Genomic DNA, 21,902 nt, shown 5'->3' on the forward strand with positions numbered 1-21,902 from the left:
CAATAAGGCAACTGGTCTGGTCAGGGCACACGACTGAGATCAAGCAAGACAGTAAAACCGCTGGTTATAAACATCATCCAAGTTTGAATATATTTATTAAAATAATAATAAAACAAAAAGCTTTCAAGCTGATGGATACGGTTCTTCACAAAACAGAATTGTAAAGGAAAAAGATACTTCATGTTCACTTATTTGTAATAATTTTCACATTCGAACAGCAGCATGTGAACGGAATTTTAAAATGCAAACATTGCTACTGTATCACAAACTATTTAATAACTGCGATAGGACATTTGCTCAAGAGTCATTTAATAAAGACGTTTTAATTATAAACCATCTTAACTAGGGGTGGAACGGTTCAACTTACTCACGGTTCGGCTTGTATCACGGTTTTAGAGTCACGTTTCGCTATGTGCTATGTTTAGGCAAAATCTATACTGTCAAATAAAAATCAAGAAAATAAGAAGAATCTATCTTACTACAAGCAACAGCACAAACAAATACAACAGAGTAAAGATATAAATAAAATAAAGAGTGATTTTCAGTTTAGGTAGGTCTACCTTTTTTTTTTTTAGGTAGGTCTAACATTAGTTTTTAGGTACAGAAATTTAATAATGTAATGAAATGTAAAACAGCATTGCATTTTTGACTGTATAAATTAAAGATGAATCTTTATTAAAGTTACAAAAGCTATTCAATCAAGAGCAGTGAGTGATTTCTTTGTTGTTGCCTTTCAATTAATATTAAGAAAGTGCTGTCACTTTAAGAGAATGCACTGATCCAGTACGTTCAGCCGGCTATGTCTGCTATAGGATACTTACCAAGACGGGCATTTTGACAATTTTTGTGTGAATTTGTCCATTTAAACAATACTTCAGAGAGAGCTTAATATTTGCGTGCGTTCCAAGGCACGGGTTTGCCCGATTCGGACGCACAAATCTTCTCACTGCGAGCGTGCGCTCACGTCCTCTGGCTCTTAAATGTGTTTAGCTTAAACACAGATATCAACACGCTATCAGCACCCGGTTGATGACGGAATAAATGCTCATATTCCAGCATACGGCATTCGCATTGAACAAGAGTGAATGGTTTGTCCACGTTTTTAATTTTTTTCCATAGCTGTTGTTGTAATGTATTGGGAAGCCAGAATGCGCATCCATCAACAGAAAGATACATTAGTCGAACCCTGTTTGTTTTACGTGTTATTTATAGCAAACCATATTACAGATGCATTGCCAGATTTAAGTTGAACCGCGGTCCTAGCGCGTGCCGAGCCTTGTGTGGAGAACCGTGCGGTTTGATTTTTTTTCTAATTCTTCAACGTATAATAGAAAGAATGGATAATTGTTCAGTACTTTTTGTAGCTGGCAAAAGAAAAGTATTTAATAGGGCCTTTCGCACCACTTTAGTTCCAGAACTAAATGTACAGTACTAAAGTACTGGGACGATTTTGCACGAACTATTTCCCAGTACCATTTTAAAGGGTTGCATTCGCACCGACAGGGTGTACTAAGAAGTAACGTAAGCCGGTGGACAGCGAGGTCATTTGTGCGCGGCGTTCAACAACAGAAACAAAGAAGAACAATGTTAACAACAGGAGGATGGAGGACGCTGTGATAGCAGCTGTGTTTTTATTGTGTCTCGCGGGTTTCACAATAATGGACATGGAAAGTCGACGTATACGTAAAGCGATTGAAAGAACGGAAAGGAGGACTAAGAATCTCCAACGACAACTGGCAGTGCTACATTTGCTACAAGTGCCTGCACTTCAGCGTCCATCCATCTATCGCTGTTCTCCATACTTGCGAAATAAGTTGACACAATGTTTACAGTATGTTTGCACGGCGTTTTAAATCATGGTGGGTGAGGGCGTTCTCGTACGCGTTTGGCCAATCAGTGTCTACTTGCGTCACAATTAGTACCAGTTGTGCTGGTTAGACCCTGCTCCAGAGTAGGAGCTAATTTGGTTCTCGAAAAAGGCAGTCCGGTACTAAAATTGCACCCAGTTCCGGCGGTGCGAACATGCCGAAAAGTGGGTAGTTCCACAAATAGTTCTGGTACTATGAAAAGGTTCCCGCGGTGCGAAAGGCCCTATTTCTAGAAATGAGTAGAAAGAAAAAAAACCAAAACAAAGTGTACCTTTCAATGGCGACACCCCAGACTGCTCCATCTGCCACCCGGTGTGACTGACCACATGTTACGATGCTCTTGGATCTTCTGGAAGACATTTCCATTCCTCCTCTTCTCCTTTTTGTATTTTTTCATTTTCTTTACCTGTTCAAGAGGAAAGAGATTAAATGACTTAATATATAGGTCTAACACTAAAATATACACTATATATACATATATATATATACACATACACACACACACACACATATATATATTAAGTCAAGAAACAGAGCTTAAAATACTGCTGATATTACTTTATTATTAAATACAGTATTCCAGACAGTGTGCTGTGCACATACTGCAAAAATAGCACAAGTAGTAAACTATTCCGACTGACTAGTAGAAACTTAAATGCAACCGCAGTCACTACCAGTCCACATGAATAACCTAGAGTAAGCAATGCATAAAAGTAAATGACAGTCCTCACTTTTCCACTGTCAAACTCCGTGTCCCACTCATCAATGACGGTCTCATTTTGGGCATAGCGTGCATCCTCTGCAGCATCTCTGCTAATGGCCGACAGATCTCCTTCCCAACTGAGGACTGTTGAATGAAATTATTCAAGACGCTGTCAATATTTCAGAATTCAAGCATAGGTGTGGTTGAGAACTTTAAGAGCTTTTGAAGTCATATGGTTAATCTTAATTCACTTTTCCTGTGCTTCATATAAAAAGTACATAGGAAGTATGCATACAATTTAAAATGTAAGAATTCAACTACCAATTGTTTTCTGTTTTTCCATCATTCATTTTTCCCCAGTATAGTTCTGAACACAAAAACAGGCCATTTAAAATGAATCACAACAGAAACAGAAATTGTCCGTTTTCATTTGAAATGCCTAACACAGAAGTTTAAGAACTACTTGTAACAGTTCTCCAATTCTCAGGGAAACGGAGAGGTCTCGCGCACAAGGTTTAGTTGACATATGACTGAAAACTCACCCTCAGTTCCATAAGCTTTATTTGAGGAGTTCTTGAGGAGCTCCTCGACTACATTGCAGCTTTTCTTGCCATCCCAGCCCATAGGAGCAGAGCATGGGCCTTTTCTCGATGTGCCCTCTGCTTCTCGATGGTTCTGGTCGCACTTGTAGCCGTCTCGAACCTGGCTGTCCCAAACGATCACGGCAGCTGTAACAGAAAACCGCAAATGTTTAACTCTTCTGTTTTAAGTTTAACAATAGTTATGGATGATGCCCTTTAAGCAAATGCACCTCCCCATTATTCTTTAAAATACTAAACCAGTGGTCTCAAACTCAATTCTTGGAGGGCCACAGCTCAAATCACACCTGCTTGGAAGTTTCTAGCAATCCTGAAGACTTTGATTAGCTGGATCAGGTGTGTTTGATTAGGGTTGGAGCAAAACTGTGCAGAGCTGTGGCCTTACAGGAATTGAGTTTGAGATTAATGTACTAAACAAAGAAAAATAACATGTCTATGAAGTCAACAACAGAATATATAATAACATCTGTGCTGGGATTACCAGATTTCTGCTTGCTCGCATTGCCTATCTGACTAGATGTTATATCAATTTTATGAAAAACAAACAAAAAAAAGCAGCACTGTATTGATATTCCTCAAATACTGTTTTAGGGGTTAATCAAGATAGTAAAGCGATGGTTCACTCAAAATGCCTGAACATTTTAATAATCATTAACTAATGTCTTTCCGAACCTGTATGATTTTCCCTCTTGAGAAAGAAATGAGGGACACTGCAATTTTACTCTAAATATCGCTTAAATATCAGATTGTATAAATCAAAGCAATGGCTTTTAAGTGTGGCGTTAAAGAATGTCACTATGTACTGCCACTGCACTGAATTTACCCATATTAACAAATGTTTATTAACACAAATCAAATAGATTTGAAACAACATGAGGGTGAGCAAATAATGACAATTTTAATTTGTGTGAACTATTCCATTACAATATTTAACTTCTGTAATTACTGTAACTTCGATCAAACATTGCGTACAGACTCCAAACAAACATCATTTTATAGATAAATTTCAGTCATTTTTGGAATTTTTTATTTTGATCTAATTCACACTATTAACACCAACTTATCTCACTAACTATTAACAACGACTATTCGCACTATTAACAAAACTCCTAATTTGCTGCTTATGAATAGTTAGTAAAGTAGTTGTTAAGTTTAGGTATGGGGTAGAGTAAGGGTATCTAAAATATTGTCATGCAGAATAAGTCATTAATATGTGCTTTGTAGGTACTAATAAACAGTCAGTATACTAGTAATATCCATTCTAATAAGCATTAGTGAGAATCTGACCCTAAACTAAAGCGTTACCATTATTTTTTCCGTTATTTGTAAAAAAAACAAAAAACAACACACACACACACGATTAAAGTCAGCATGAAATGAAAATTCACACTATTTTGATCTTACAGTGAACAATTCATCCTTGCACGTTTAATGTTTTTTTTTTTTACCTCAATTTATCAAAACATCATAATACTTTGATAATCTGTTACATTCTGATGTACATCACAATATGGAAGAAAAGATCTGTCGCTACTTCTACTGCATTATGACTTTAATGCAAGTTAGTGGGAGTTTTTCAGACTTTCATCTTAAAGTCAGCATGAAATGGAAATTGTAACCTACTTTTTTTTCTAGTGTGATGTAGGGAAGCACGATATATCGGCCACCATATCGGTATCGGCCGATAAATATGAATTTTAATGTTATCATTATCGAACCGATAAGAAAAGTTTGCCGATATACTTCAGCCGATAAATAATGTATTATTTCCTGCAGAGACACTTCAGATGCACACTGTTCTCCATGATGGTATTTATTTGCTTGAAATATTATTAGAATCACTTTGAAAAGTTAAATCCAGTGAAGTGCAACATGTGCAGGGCAAGGCTGTCATAATATAATGAGAACATTACTGTTAAATAATGTTATAGAATCTTTGTGTGCCCGTGTTTAAGCACGTTGTTACGGGAAGAGCGCATTCACAACGGAGCTGCACCTTCATGACCAGCACAGTTAAGTTCTTTTGTGCATTTGCAGCCTTTTGTGCAATTGCACATTGTAATATTGTGTTTATTTTATGCATATTGGTCTAATTTATCACATATAGAATGCATTTGGTTAAGCTAGAACGCTTCAGTTTACCGGTGATCATCTTAGCTCAGCGCATGCAGCTCAATCAGCAGCGCACAACATTAATAACTAGGACTATCATATATATATATATATATATATATATATAAAAAACAATGAAAACACTATCATAATAAAATGTTGTGAATTCTTTGGTTTAATTTGCCGTGTTTCAGCGCGTTGTTGCGGGAAGAGCGCATCCACAACAGAAGTTACACATTCTGATTAGCACGTAACTTAATTCGAGTTCACTTGTGCATTTGCGTCTTGTTGTAAAATTTTGTTTATGTTGTATAAATATCTGATTAATCTAATATATGATGCATTTCCTTGAGTTAAATAAGCTGCCAGCAAAGCACTTCAGTTCACCAGTGTTCATTCAGCTCTTCAGCTTCAGTGCACACAGCGTGAACAGCAGTGCATAACATTAATAACTAGTATAACTGGGAATGTCATATGCATAACATTATAAAAAGAATATTACCGCAATAAAAGTTGTGAATTATTTGGGTTTATTTGCCTTGTTTCAGCGAGTTGTTACGGGAAGAAGAGCGCATCGAGTTACACATATGACTAGCACGTAACTTGGTTCAAGATCACTTGTGCATTTGCGTCTTTTTATGCATATACGAGTTATAATATTATGTTTATGTTGTATAAATATCTGATTCTCATATAGCATAATTAACCCACTAATAAAGCGCTTCAGTTTACCGGTGTTCATTCAGCTCTTCAGCAACAGCACACGCAGCTTAAACAGAAATGCTGCTATTTGAAACTATCGTATTATTTAAGATACTTCTTTTTCAAAATCATTGATATATTATTAATAATAACAACTACCACTTTTATTTTTTTATCTTATTATTTTCATCAACAATATGGTTTAATTAAAAATGTCATTATTGTCGGTGCAGAGTCTATTCTGTTTAATTTATCCATGGTACATGATTTTTGATTTATTTACCCGCAAGTAATGTTATCTAGGGACTTGTTTGCATTATTTTTGTAAGGCTGCTTTATGTTTGATTTATGTTGAAGTGTTTAATGGCGAGACGTTTTTTGTAATCAGGCTCTCAAAAATTATATAAAAATGTGGATTTATCGACCAACATATCGATTATCGGCTTTCATATATAAAGAATTATCGGTATCTGTCAAACTTTTCATATCGGTGCATCCCTAGTGTGATGTATAGCTGAGTGAAATTTTTGGGTGATCTATCCCTTTAATCTTTTTGATTAAGATTATAGTGATGTGCATGAATAAACTCAATCCTAACTGAAATGGTCATTCCTGATATAAAAGCATTCAGAAGACTCAATTCATGACTACTTTCAACATACAATACAGTAATTAGGGATGCGCTGATACCACTTTTTTCAGAACGAGTCCGATACTTTCATTTTTTGGTACTCGCCGATACCGATACCTGTATTTTCACAGCATTTGTTTTTTTATATTGGGTACAGAAACAAAATAATAATAATAATAATAATAATAACAAATCATGTTAGTTGGCTTCATTTAGCAAACAGATATTACCTTCAGTTATTTCCACACTTAATTATACCTGTTAAAATGTATTGTATAAGCTTTTGTTACTTTCACTGTTCATTTTAATGGCGCATTAGACCTGCTCCATTGCAGCAGCTCAATACTGTAATCACAAAATGTTTTCCTAAAATAATGCAGGGAACCACGCGTTATACATTATACGAATGCACGTGTACTATTTTGGTGATTTCATTTGTGTCACGCGCAGAGTACACGGACCCTCGTGTATGAGTAAAAACCGAAGTATACTTCGGCCTTAAAGCAAGCTAAACATATGCAGCGCGCACACGTTTGTATTGGTGCAGAATGAGAGAGACACTTACTGCCTAGCGCATTTCACACAGTCTGCTAGTTTCACTTCTGCTTTAAATAAAGTTATGTATGCTTGGCTTTTAAAATAAATGCTGTTTATAGTGAATGCCCCTATAATTTTTGTTTGTTTTATATTTACGATTTAGTTTTAATCCAAATGCATGTGCTAATGGAGCGAACAGCAATCAAGATCATGCAACAGAAGTGCGCGCTCTCGGACTCTCTCTCTTTCGCTCGCTCTCTCTCTCTCGCTCTCCTTACCGTCAAATAACTTTAGTAACTTGTGCATCGTTTTACTTACTTGCTTTTGACATATCCGACCGAACTACAAACTTTCCAGTGATGTCTGTGAGATATTCATTCGACAAGCTCGCGCATCTGTGCAGCCGCACGCTCAATCCACTCAGTGCGCTCTGCTTATCAGCTCGGGCACATCCGCAATACAGGCGTCAATATTGAATGTTTAACATTATATTAATTACTTACATGTACTTCATAGACATCCTTAATCTCTAATAACTCCATTCTACTCTCTGTTGTTCTGTTTTCAGGGTTTCTTTTTCTGCACACAGCTCTATTCAGACGCTGTTTGGTATCAGGGCATTTTTACGAGTACGAGTACAGGAGCGCAGTATCGGACCCGATACCAGTATTGGTGCATCCCTAACAGCAATGACTCTAATGAACAAATATACATCACACACACACAACTATCATCATCAATGCTTTTCAGTTCTGAATTCACTATATTTATAAGCATTTCTTTTACAACTTTCCACAATGATTTCTGGGGTTTTCTTGTCAGTGAACGACAATCATTGCTGCCTTAGAATTCAGCTAAATATTTTAAGAGCTGCCCACCTTCTGCAACAGCCTTTGTAGCATTAAAACAGAACCTCAGCTCACTAGATTTTTAGCAGGGAAACGTGGGATGTGCACAGGCGAAAGCAAGCAAGATGTGTGCCGAGTGTCACGACAACAGCAAAGCAGCTCTGATGTAGCACACCGACCCAAAGCCTAAACTTAAATTTACCATTAATCACAAAGTTGTGTTTGTGTACAACTTAATAGACTATACTCCTATTCCTAACAGCCTTCAGTCACATCAAATCAAATATAAATATCAAATATGTTCTACTGAAATCAATTGGATTGTGAAAAGCACATCTATTTTGACAAATGGTTGAAGGCTTGGTGATTTCACCCGAAACGGAAAGTTAAAATTCAACCGAATCTGCTCTCACTTTCAGAGCGAGTGAGTACCTGTGGTGCGGGTGGGTGGAGTCCCGGCTGAGAAGGTGTGAGGGGTCACTGGACAGATGATGAGATGAAGGGGGCGGAGCCTCAGTGCTGCTGCTCGGAATCTGCCGGGGACTGGCCTGCAGTTATTGACATAAATAAAAACTTTGTGGTCTAAAAAAATATAAAATAAAATGTAAAAAAAAACAGCCATGAAACGTGACAATGACAAAGGGACCCATATGGGAAGAAATCATCAAGCCCAAAAAAAAAAAAAAAAAAAAAAAAAAAAAGTAGGAAGGGGGAAGGAAAAAAGAAAGTGTAGCAGAGAAGAATTAGAAGTTGTTAGAAATAAAAAAGAAAAAAATAAAATAAATTTTTAAAAAGAACAGCAGTGCAGACTGCGAACCCACAAAACAGATATAAGCTGAAAGACGTAAACGTATTATTATTGTATTATTACTGGCCAGTGAGAGCAACATGTCAAGGCTCCAGATTTTAAGAAAATACTTTTTCAACAACCGTACATCGACAAGGAATGAAGTGGACAAACATGGGAAGGCAAACACACAGACGGACTTAAAAACCACCAGCAGATGAAACAAGGGTGGATGGAGCTGGTAGACTGACCTTCTTGGCAGACAGGGCGAGTCGTTTGGCGGGCGGGGGGGACATGGTGCTGACGGGCTCTGATGAGACATTGGTGAGGGCCTGGGGTTTCAGTTTCACCATCTTCTGCTCCTCTGAGTTCACACGCTCTGTGCTCTTAGCTGGAGATGCTGGACTGTTCACACTAGACATGTTGCCAACAGGTGCGCTCCTCGTGCCAATAGACTCCTGAAAGAAAACAAAAAAGACATCTGCGATTAACATCAAACTAAAAAAATATTAATCACAATGTTTATCAGGTTATATTAAATTGATATTTATCACAATATTTATGTACAATGGGGAAGGAAATGCTTTCCACATGTTTGTTAAGCCTTGAGAATGAATATAAACGTAACTCGTTTGTTCACAATTAAACTCCATGGAGTAGCTACCTTTTAATTTAGGGCCCCATGAAATCAATTTTTTCCCCTAAATTCTGTATTTTCCATTTTATTTTTTCCTAGATTCTGTGTTTTATTATCAAAAGTGGTGTCCAATTAAACAAATAATACTTTTTAAAAATGAAATCAAATGAACACAGCATTCCATTTTAATTTATTTGTTTCAAATAAGACACTACACAACAGAACTGGATTAATGGAATTAAAACATGGATGAAAAATATTCTTTGGTTATATGATATTCCTTATACATATTATTACTACTTTGAGAAGTACATTGTAGCATAGAGGAGTAATATAGTTACGTCATAATTTCTTCAAGTTAAACCAAACTTATTTTGGAGGTTTGTATTGTGTATTTGGCGGTTGCAGTATATATTTGATGATAGTCTCCTTAAACAAAAGGTTAAAAAGCTTGTGAAGTGACTCTCAGAGAAGCTACTACACACATACTGAAACGCAAGTGATGCTTGCGGTGTTTTCAGACTCTGCCACCTCAATATATGAGTACATTTCCAATCTCTAGAACTGCTCCGAGAGTCACTTAATGAGCATTTTACCGTTTCCTTTGAGAAAATCTATCATCATAGCAAACAGAAACCAAAAGGTCTTCAAAACAACCCGTCAAAATAAAAGTTCAGTTTAACTTGAAGAAACTATGACAGAAATATTACCTAATGTAATGATAGTACTACTACTACTAATAAAATAATTAAAACATTATTTTAAAGGAATATTTACCAGAATTTATTTAACAGAATTATTTAGCAGTATTTCTGAAAAATAGATAAAATAAAACTACTTTTTAAATAAAATCTATTAATTAGAGATGCTTTTGATTATTAATATTTAAAGAAACATTTAAAATGGAATCCAGAAAATTAATGGAAAACATAAAAAAATAAAACTGAATTTGAAAAAAATACGGAATCCTGAAAAATTAAAACAGAAAAAACAGAATTTGGAAAAACATTAAATGGAATTTGGGATTAAAAACAGACTTTGCAGGGCCCTAACTTCCAACCCATTGTACTTTAATAATGTGAATATTCAATGAATATTTAGAGTTAACTAAAAGGGAAACATCTTCAGACTTGAATTTGGTATTCAGAGATTTTCTATTTAAAGAAATAAACCATGTCACCATTAACCAAAACTCTTGTACGACTGTCACTTTTCTTGACAAAATCCACCACTTAAACAGCACATACAAGTCTATGGAGACTTACTTTAGACTCAGAGGAGGTGTCTGCTGAGGAGCTGTCAGACAGGGATTTGAGTGAGGTAGATGATGGCAGGCCGCGGCCCTCGCTGTTGCTCCTCTTGTCGGTGTCGGGTTTGGGGAGGCCGTTGGATGGAGCAGGAGTGCTGCTGCGGGACTGAGGCTGAGGTATGGGCTTCTTCACTTTCTTAAAGGGCTCCTCGATCAGTGTGGGTCCACTGGGTGGCTTGGGCGGGGCATGGGAGTTCCCTGTACCATTAGACATCTTCGGCGATTGGACCCCTGAACAGTTTCTGGCTACTGGAATACCAAGACCCCCATCCACAGACTGGATTTTCCTCAGCTGAGCGGGATCAAGCTTCTGAAAGGAAAAATAAGAGGTTTTGAACAAATGTGATGTTATGCAGGGGTAGCCTCTTTTGACTCTTTAAATCACTAGACATGATTATGATGTAATTTCTAGAATATAAGTCTGAAATGTGCTGTGACTTCTATTCCAAAGAGACTTGGCGTCGTATATACATGAGCCCATAAGTTTGAATTAAGCCATAAATTGGGTTTGCATTGTTTTGGGAGCTGCCCCACCTAATTTTCCCACAATTTAAATGCTTTTCTACCAGTTAGTCCACATTGAATTTCTTATTTCTCTTCCCAAAATCTCACCCTCAGACCTTGCAGGTGATTTATTTATACAAATGTTTATTTACCACCTTTCTATCACTTTTAATCCCTATATTCACATCTTTTAATGTGGTAAAGTAGAAAAACACTGCATATCAGACATTTTTGTGTGTCAAATTAACAGAAATAATGTTTTTCAAAAAACATCTCATGGGTTTCAGATTTTAACTCTCCTCACATTTCACACTTTCCTACCTTCGTAACCTGTGGTGAAGACAAAGGTCCATTGAGTGTGCTCCTCTTCAGCTGCTCCGGTGTCATATTTGTTCTCCCAGAGTGTACTATGTTCTGCTTTGTATTTGAAGCATCTGTATTTTTCTTTTCAGGGATCCTGCCACAGAAAAGATGTGATTGTAAAAATGAGGCATCTCTACTGGCCACTGCAATATGAAGAGTAGATGAAACAACATGAATATTACCTCAGGTAAAAGAGGACATATGCCTGCTGATTAAGGACAACCTTGATATTACTGGAATGCACCATTGAGTCATTCATCTGGTACCACTGTCCATTACTGGCCTATGAAAGGATATTTGCATTAGAATATTAGCCATAGTAATTAAGCATGAAAAAGACAACAAAGTAAAAACTTTTTCCTACAATGCTCCTTTAAAGTTCTCTCATCAAGCTCATTGTGTCTCTTACTGGTTCCTTGATCTTTGGATCTTTTTTTGCGTTAACTGGGGACTTCTGAGATTACATCCTTCTATCAAAGGTTTTTATGCTCACCATATTAAAATGCCAACATAATCCACAACATAGTGGTTTTGAGTCTACATTAGGGCTGTGCAATTAATTGCATGCGATTGTCATGCGCATCTCGTCAGTAAAGCCGGTTCCGTGATTAGTAGTAAATCTCTATCACCTGCTTTCAGAAGGAGCGGCATTTAATACACAGAGCCGTAGTTCACTGACAATTAGGCAATATCGCGTTCATTATCGCAGATCGAATCGCTTGCGATAATGAACTCGATATTGCATAGCTTGTCAGTGAACTATGGCTCTGTGTATTAAATGCCACTCCATCTGAAAGCAGGTGATGGAGATTTACTACCAATCACGGAACCGGCTTTACTGACAAGATGTGCATGACAATCGCATGCAATTAATTGCACAGCCCTAATCTACATTGAGCTTTTCTAATTTGCGTTGGTGGGGAAAGAAAGATTTGGAAAAGAAATGGTGGTAAGTTGCCACAGACAATAGTGAAATGTACAACTATTATACAAAAGACTTGAGCTGAATGCTGTGACTGGCCAATCAGAATCAAGTATTCCAGAGAGTAGTGACCAATTTACCTAACTTTAAGCCCCTCCCCTCAAACGCTGATGAGCCAATGGCAGACGAGTATCAGTTGCATGGGGAGCGGAACTCGGACATCTGTAGGTTTCAGCGCCATAGAAACGATGCAAGCTTTGGATCTTCCAATGGGGTTTATGCTTCAAAAATTGAAAAACTATGTGCCTGGGGTAACCATGATCCCAGGTATCCTGAGAGAATAGGCAATGGAATTTATTTTATTCTATTTCCTAAACCCTTTTAGTCTGTTTTACCACAAAGGAAATTAATCGTGGTTTTCATGGTATTTGTCAATGGAATACACTGCCTCACTAAACCATGGTACCACCACAGTACTTGTTGAAAATCCCAATGAATGGTCTCATCTTACAATATTTTCTGCTAAACACTTTTTTTACTTGGGAATATACTACAGAAAATAAAATGATCTAAAATGAATAAATAAATGGGTTTTATTGAAAAGCCATCACATGGCGCTCACCTTGACGTAGCAGTAGTAGTGTCCAGCATGGCAGCTGTACCCTGAATGCACAAGGACAGCATAGAGGCCATACATCACTGGATCGCCTGTGTTCTGGGACATGTACGGGCGAATGTTCAGGAACTCTGGGTAGCCAACGTCCTAACAGAAAACCATCAGTCAGCAGGTTGATCACAGAACAAAGGCCCGTCTGTGTGTCACTGGCATGTATAGGATGATACCTTGGTAATTTTTCCTCCACTGAAGTTGGCGAACCGTTTAAGTGATAGCGTCAGCACATTTGATGTTCTGTGAACTGTGAACCTCTTCGTCGCTGGAACCTTCTTTTTACATCTAAAGCAAGAAAAGACTATGATGAACAGCTGTGGCTCTTGAGATGCAAACACGCTTCTGAGTGGTTGCTTACTGAATCAAGAACGCGAGTGGCCTGTGTTTTGATGGTATTGAATAGGGATGTAACGATTTGTAACTCACGATTTGATTCACGATTTTCTTTTTAACAAAACGAGATTTAAGACAAATTATTAAATAAATGTGTCCTTTTATTATTGCTTGGACAAAATACTCTGTTTTTGTGTACAGTATTTTGAAATAAAACACTATAATAATATAGCACTTAGTAAATTATTGCTCTTTTGTTGGTTTTGATTGCTTCTATTGTCCTCATTTGTTAGTCGCTTTGGATAAAAGCATTTGCTAAATAACAAAATTTAAATATGTAAATGTAAATAACAAAACTAAACTGAAATTTTAAACCAAGCCCCAAATCAAATAAATAAGTAACACAAATAAAAGAAATCTCTTCAAATAAACAAACTAAGGCTTTTTGTCTGTGCTCTTTCCACTTAAAATGAGAGGCAACCACTGCATTTAAATCATGATCCAAACAAAGACACAGTTTTAAATCTAATTTACATTGTATAATTTCTAAATTTAAAGCAAAAACAGAATGGTCTGACTTCCGATTTGTGAAACTATGCATAAAAAATATCTGCATGAAACCGAAACGGCAGACGAGCTGAACGAGACGCAGATTCACTCTCTGCCAGCAGGTGGCGCTTAAAGCGTTTCCTTGGTTTCCGCTGTCCAATTAAACACACCTGAACCAGCTAATCAAGCACTTATAGGCATTCTAGACACTTACCAGCAGGTGTGTTGAGGCAAGTTGGAGCTAAACTCTGCAGGACACCTGCCCTCCAGGACCGAGTTTGGGCACCCCTGGGATAGAGAAAAGGAAAAGTGATGTGCTAAACAGAAACGACACTCCCAAGAGTATCGGGAACACAATCTCATGACTCAACACTTAGTCACACGCTACCACAGTAGTCATCAGCAGCACTTCCTGTAACCAGTACGTCATCTCTTTTAGCTTCTAAAGCCATTTGGAAGTGCCGCATGTTTGCTTGAACAAACTTGGTTCAGCTGTTAGAGGAAGCTCTTACTTTTCAGATCTCGGATGAACGATACAGGTTTGATGGCATTGCCTGTGTTGGCAAAGGCTTGGATGATATGGTTCTGCATTACACAAATCATGCAGAAACCAGATTGGTGACCTGAAGGAGACAAAAGGGAGATCAGCATTCATTATGAATTCCAGACTTGAAATGGCACAAACCAGCTACCTCTACAAAAGTCAGCAATTTTAAAATCATGTATACTCTAAACCAGTGGTTCTCAATCAGGGTGAGACACTAGGAGTTCTTAGAAAAGTTCAAAGAAGAATGGCTTCAGATTATATAAACTAACACAAAAAAAAGCTTTAAAATAAGCCAAAATAGCTAAAAATCAGGGCATGTGTCATGATTTAATTAGCTGTTCTTTCAATAGCGGTAATTTTTATTTAAAACCCAGGCCTTCCCACAAGTCTTTGGAAACCAGGTTATAATAAACAGGTTAAACAAGCAGGTGAACACAATTTTCAACATTCTTAAAAGTCTCTTTAAGGAATTTAGCGTAAATATGCACAGCCACCTGAATAACAACACATGCAGTTTAATAGCACAGACATTTCAAGGTAAGTGCAGCCTCGCTGAGCACTAAGTTTTATCAAGTTAGGCACGTGCAACTGCAGGCTTTCAATACACTGTTCAAGCATTCACATTCAAATATTTACTGAAGCTCTTGCTCACAGGATCGGCTGTGCTCCTTTGAGAGCAGGTAGTTGGCCAGTGGCGGGGTGTAGGTGAGACACTGCACAGTGGAGTTGAGGAAGCAGGTGTTGCCCAGGTTGTGGAGGCCGGCTCCAACCCGATACACCCGTTCCCACTTCATGGATAGCTTGTTTCCAAGAAAGAGCATCTTCTGCGGAGCAGGGATTCCATCGCTCTGCCCGACGCTCAAGCTCTCTGAAACTGTCGCAAAAGACGAGACCAGTTTATTAAGAAAGAAATACCCATGTTGGCATTATAAATCATTTAACGGCTGAATATCAAAACTATGCGCACATGGGATTCATTGTGGATCATGGATCATTAGTAAATTGTGGTAACTAGTGCCGTCAAAATTAGCAATAATTAAATTAAAAATATAAGTTTAATAATTAAAAATATTTAACGCGGGACGGGGCTAGGGTTGACCACCCTATGCGAGGCGTATTTGAAGTTTCAGCGCGAGAGCGCCCTCTGGCCTTCGGATGGAGATTTACTGCTGATCACAGAACCGTGCTTCACTGAAAGATACGAATCGCGATTTATCGCCTTTGCAATTTAATTTCAATTAATCGTGCAGCCCTAGATTTCAGTCACGAAAAAAATATTTACTGTTAAATATTACTACTGTTTTACCCTGAATATTGTTTGTTTGCTTTTTTTTTAAAACGATGCCAACTTTTTTGGCAATTTTGAAAGAAACAAAACATATTTAAGATGGATTTTTTTCTCAAATTCTTAAACTAAATATGAATTAACTTGTTTAAAAATATTTTCAAGGTCTTTGCAATTTAATTTCAATTAATCGTGCAGCCCTAGATTTCAGTCACGAAAAAATTATTTACTGTTAAATATTACTACTGTTTTACCCTGAATATTGTTTGTTTGCTTTTTTTTTTAAAACGATGCCAACTTTTTTGGCAATTTTGAAAGAAACAAAACATATTTAAGATGGATTTTTTTCTCAAATTCTTAAACTAAATATGAATTAACTTGTTTAAAAATATTTTCAAGGGTTTTAAAAGAATAAAACTTTTTCCAAAGGAGCAGCAATACAAGAATCTAATAACATTTTTAGCTTAAATCTAATGATTGCTAAAACCTCTCTGTTAATTTAATGATGTTTATGAAAATACAACTCCTTATTAACAATTATAAACTAAAATGAAAAACATCCCTGAGAAATGTACTGAAACAGTGGGCCTGAGGTCTGTGTTGGAGATCTTACTTTGTCTCTTAATCTGAGCAGGTTCAGTCGGTCTCTGTGCCGCAGCTCCGTCATTTTTGGGATTCAGGATCACATATTTTGTCTTGAGGGTCTCCAGCTGGTAGCTGAAGCCTTTGCTGGCAGGTTCAAACTCGATCTTCTGCAGAAGCACTTTCTTGGCGGATGAAGCCAGCAACTTGTTCAGGTCGCCCTCATCGCTGGAGTCCTTGCGGCCCGGCTTCAGGGCCTCTTTGAGCTTGTCCACTATCGGCATTATGTGTCACTGAATAAAAACAGATTAAAGAACAAAAATTTGAGAAACTGCTCCATTATTAAAGCATTAATTTTCAAACATGTACTTGATTAGCTAGAAGCTTTAGCATCACTTTTCAGTTCTTCAAAACAAACATGCAGTTAATCCAGAACAACAAACCTGACATATTCAACCCGCTCATTCAAGTTCATGCCAATATATCATGAAACTCATCTGGCAAACCGTGCAAGACGTAATTGAAAACAAGAGCCTGTACATCCGCTCAAACCAATCAAGACACCAGGAACAACAGAAAGTGTCAGTCAGCCACAAACCGCAAAGCTTACACATGCCTTGACAGATAATGTTTTGTTTGTCGTTTCTCCGATCACAAATTCAGACATGGTTTTATGTTTACGCGGCGCGATGCAACGCGTAAAAAGACAGTATAAGCTATAATCAGTAATTATGTCCCCATTGGATGCAAGCAACAAATGCCTCGTTTGTAATGGGTTTTATTGGTTTCGTCTCGTCGTGCCGGGACACGGCATTATATGGTAAGGGGCGTAACATTTCCGTCACACGCTTGAGGTATTTGGCCAATCACAACACACTGGATAGCTCGCTTTTCAGACTGATGAGCTTTGTAAAAATCGACACGTTTCAGAAAGGCATAGAGGAGAAACAATAATGTACAGTATGTGGAAAATAATGTGTTTTTTAACCTTAAACCGCATAAACACATTTCATTACACCAAGTACACAAAATAATGTTCTTTTTTAGCAATGTCGTATGACCCCTTTAAAAGAGAACTGACAACATATAAAACAACAAGCTCTGTGCCTCAATATCAATCATAACCAGTTTCATTAGAAATAATCACAAAGCATCTCTTTTAGGTGGCTGTAATTTGTCATACAAAGTCGCAATAGATCTTCAGAAAAAAATATAAGATGCACACTTTAGTGGAACAGTAAGGCTGAGTTGGGTCCTGCATGGGCTTACTCATCAGGTCTAGTGCTGACGTACAGAGCTGAGGAGCAGCAAGCAGGCTGCACATGCATCAGAGCCACAAGGGCAGACTAACCTTCATGTGCGCTTGCGATTAATGGTGACACAGCCGTGCACTAGCTGCGGTCAGCTGAATGCAGTGATGTAACAACCTGCGCCTGTGTGCACCAAGACATTCATCTCTTCACTCTACTGCCTATATATATATATTTAACAGCAGATTAATTACACAGAGCATGAACAAAGATTGTACTAATATTATCCCCATTTATTCAATTGGGCTCAAGGAAACTATAGTGAAACCTCGATTCCAGAGAAAAATGATAAATTTCAGGTTTCAATGCTAGAATGATTGATGATAACTTACAAGAGCATAACAAAAAGCATCATGACTATAAAGAACACGAACATACAAATGGACAATTAACGCGTATATGTCAAGAACATCAAGAGAATGAGGAGAATCAATGCAATTAATATTTAATAATGTAGCTTGTAAATCATTCGGGATTTAAACACACACACACAAACACAAAGCACACTCCGTTTCTAGCCTTTCCTCAACATGCCACCCTTCAAAAAGTGTCCCCCTATTTTGCTAACATTATTCATATATGGACAATAATTAAATATCCGTCCCTGCAGTAGGGAGTCGTTCACAATCTGTATGCACAATAAAAAGCCACTTCAATTGCTGACAAATTATATTAGACATCTAAAAGCTGTGTTTCCTAAAATGGGCTAATTTTCTGTTTTATGAAGTATCCTTTATGACCGATTACATCAGAAGAGAGAATAATCTGGTACCACTAGTTCGGATTCAAAACAGCTGATAGCAAACATACAACGTGATTGTTTAAATATTCTCAAGTCAGTATTCGGCCTGTCGCAATAATCAATATATCGACTTATCGCGCAATATATGTACTTGCTACTTTGCACTTTTTGTTAGAAAATGTTTATTTACTATCTATTCAGGTTTTTTAAGGTATCTAATATTTTGATACTTAATTTCCATGATCTAAATATTCTTAAATTCTTAAAGTTTGTTGTCATTTGGAAGTGTGTAGGCCTTCTTGCATTATTATGCGGTTACATTATGATTATATATTCAGTGGCATAAAATGGTCTTTAAAATGACAATAATATCGTTTATCGCAATTATTTCTGGGGCAATATATCGCACAACAAAAAGTTGTTATCGTGACAGGCCTAGTCAGTATACAGAAATCTATTACAAGACAAATATTTATCAGTAATATTTTACTGGGGGGGTATTCCCTGGTAAAAAGACCTAGTGATGCCCTTGCTCCAAACTCCATTATTTTGTTTTCTATATGACAAGAAATCCACATTAAAATGACTTTACACCACAATTACTGACTGATTACTACCATAGTTTATGTTTTGCTGGGGCAGTTTAGCCACGGTTGTCTTAAACCCAATAAATTATCATTTACACCCACGGATCTACAATAGAAAGCTTATTTATATGCATTAATTTATATAGCTCAAACTAGTTTACAAAGGTTTGACAGGAAACAGTAACTATAAAACTGGCCCAGTAAAACGACATGTTTCACACACAAGAACTGCCTTTAAAACGCAAGACTGCACTAAAACAATAGAATAAAACTGCATTTTTATGCCATTAATTTAAAAAAAAGGTAATTCTTGCGGCTTTGTATCAACTTGTATTATAAAACTTAGCCTAATAACATTACATTATTGGCATACTGAGAGATTTATCCCAAAAATGTTGAATTATCCATACATCAATGGTACAGTATTTCGCTGAGGTAATGTCTAAAGTGGATTTCCGGTAGGGATGGGCGTATCGATCCTAAGTATCGATATATCGATACTGACGCGAGTATCGATACTCAAACTAAAAATATCGATACTAAGGTGCGTTTTATTTACCAGTGATTTTGTTTATTTAAAATGATAATAATAATGCGTACAAATGCATTGAATTGGACGAATAACCTTTGTTCGCAAGTAATTATGTAGGATAAAACTATTTTCCTGCTCATCTGAACACACACAAATGTTGCGAGACAGAACCAATCAATCACAGAGAGCGTTCACTCACTTCTAAAAGTGCATTCGAACAGGGCTGCGTTTCCCAAAAGTATCATAAGAAAGTATTAAAGATTTTGGGAACGGCAGCCCTGAACAATGCTTATCGGGCTTCCAGCTTCCATCTAGTTTATTAAAATTAATAAACTTACCGTTTCTCTGTGTGTTCAGTTTATATTTTCTCTAATCGTGTTTCAGTAACTTCCATTACATGCACGTGCAGCCCGCGCCAAATTTACTTTATTTATTTATAAAGTAAATATGATATTACAAAAGCACCTCCCTCAAACTGTGTGTAAACTATAGCTCGGAGTGCATCAGCAAATCACAATTGACACTTAATATACAATATGTGTTGTCGCTTTACAGTGCATTTATTGGAGATTGCTACAATGCAGGTGCATTCAGAAACATGTGATGATCAAGGACATCATGATGACAGCTTATGAATAACCCTAATGTAATTTTGGGTTGAACCTATAAGTGTTCGGTTAACAGCTCGGGTTGCACAGCACATTTACTGTCACTGTAGCGACGGTGTTTTGCGTCGCTAAGGTTAGTTAGATCCCATATGAGCTGCTAGTCACAAGCTAACATGCTACTTTAGCATCCGCTTTAGCGTAAACACTGCTGTTTTCAGCGCCAGCGTTCACCGTTTCTGCACGTTTGGGCATTCAACGTTAAATGTAGCGACAATTATCGCGGTCGGCTGGATGTTTAAGGCAGATATAACGTTATAACAGATTGACTTCTTGAGCTGAGCCTCACAAAGCGAACGTGGCGTTCGTGTACGTTACTGCTGCAATGTGCTGCTAACCCTCAAAACAGGCGTTTTCTGAAGAAACACCACAAATTCTTCCGTCACTCGCCTCCAAACGCGTGCGAATAAGACCATATACGTACCCATCCGTGAAAGACCGCGAGTCGTTTGATCTGCTCTGATGTTAAGACTATATTCCGCTACGAAGCCTTCATTTTGTTACGTTCTCTGCCCCATGCTGCATTATAAAAGGGCGTGTACACGCGTGATTGACGTGACGCAGCGGCCAATCAGCTTTGAGAACGGCTCTCTCGTTCATAGCTCCAGTGTCCAATCAGAGGAGGCAAGTCTGACTTTTAACATGGACCCTGTCGATTCATGCGTTGTTTACTCGCCGAGTATGCGGACTGACTGAAGGCTGCCTTATGTGCTGGCAGAGATTTATAAACTGGGGGTCCGTGGACACCGAAGGGGTCGCTAGAGGGCGCTGGAAAATAGAAGATTCATAAGGTTATGATGTGAAAAACGCAGAGGCGGACAAAGTACACAACTCCATTACTTTACCCCTGGCCCTGTATGTTTGTTGTTGTTGTTGTTTTTTTGTTTCATTTTGTTTTGTATATTTTTGTATACTTGTTGCTAATCCTAATAAAGGAAGAAGAAGAAAAAACTTCTGGAAGGACGTGGAAAAAAAAAAAACTCAACTCCATTTTACTTAAAGGGGTCATATGATGCGATTTCAATTGTTCCTTTCTCTTTGGAGTGTTACAAGCTCTTGGTGCATAAAGAAGATCTGTAAAGTTGCAAAGACTAAAGTCTCAAATCCAAAGAGATATTCTTTATAAAAGTTAAGAGTCAGCCACGCCTACCTAAAACGGCTCGTTCTAACACGCCCCCACATATCTACATCACTATGTGGGAAGATTTGCATAACGCCGCCCAAATGTTCACGCAAAGAAAGAAGGCGTGGCTTTTATTCTCACTGTAGTTGTGTACGTAATACAATACCTCTGAAGCAACTTACACTACATTACACCTGCTGAATACACTGACTAGCTTGTAGTATCTTTGGAATAAAGAGCTTTTGCATATATTTTGTGGACACATTCAAAGAAGATAGTTTTGATATAAATTAGAAAATCCTGTATATATTACAAAATACATACATCGTAAGATGGATGGATAGATGGATGGAAAGATGGATGGATGGATGGATAGATGGAAGATGGATGGATAGATGGAAAGATGGAAAGATGGATGGATGGATGGATGGGTGGATGGATGGATGGATAGATAG

General features: G+C 37.5%; 1 protein-coding gene across 1 annotated transcript in view; it reads right to left on the bottom strand.

Moving 5' to 3' along the window:
- LOC107572665 (ubiquitin carboxyl-terminal hydrolase 36-like) overlaps positions 1–20,871 on the bottom strand; it is a 24,635-nt gene extending 3,764 nt beyond the window's left edge. The window contains exons 1-15 of the mRNA XM_016259098.1: positions 20,749–20,871; positions 16,520–16,781; positions 15,274–15,495; positions 14,587–14,697; positions 13,366–13,514; positions 13,145–13,285; positions 11,783–11,883; positions 11,559–11,694; positions 10,690–11,043; positions 9,039–9,245; positions 8,414–8,548; positions 3,652–3,730; positions 3,114–3,299; positions 2,600–2,715; positions 2,140–2,274 (exon numbers count right to left, since the gene is read on the bottom strand). Of these exons, the coding sequence (XP_016114584.1) occupies positions 2,143–2,274; positions 2,600–2,715; positions 3,114–3,299; positions 3,652–3,730; positions 8,414–8,548; positions 9,039–9,245; positions 10,690–11,043; positions 11,559–11,694; positions 11,783–11,883; positions 13,145–13,285; positions 13,366–13,514; positions 14,587–14,697; positions 15,274–15,495; positions 16,520–16,772 (2,322 nt within the window). The 5' untranslated portion in view covers positions 16,773–16,781; positions 20,749–20,871 and the 3' untranslated portion in view covers positions 2,140–2,142. The remainder of the gene's footprint in view (positions 1–2,139; positions 2,275–2,599; positions 2,716–3,113; positions 3,300–3,651; positions 3,731–8,413; positions 8,549–9,038; positions 9,246–10,689; positions 11,044–11,558; positions 11,695–11,782; positions 11,884–13,144; positions 13,286–13,365; positions 13,515–14,586; positions 14,698–15,273; positions 15,496–16,519; positions 16,782–20,748) is intronic.
- Between the last annotated feature and the right edge of the window lie 1,031 nt (positions 20,872–21,902).

Source organism: Sinocyclocheilus grahami, unplaced genomic scaffold, assembly GCF_001515645.1.
Source record: "Sinocyclocheilus grahami isolate Dianchi unplaced genomic scaffold, SAMN03320097.WGS_v1.1 scaffold1789.1, whole genome shotgun sequence".
NCBI lineage: Eukaryota > Metazoa > Chordata > Actinopteri > Cypriniformes > Cyprinidae > Sinocyclocheilus > Sinocyclocheilus grahami.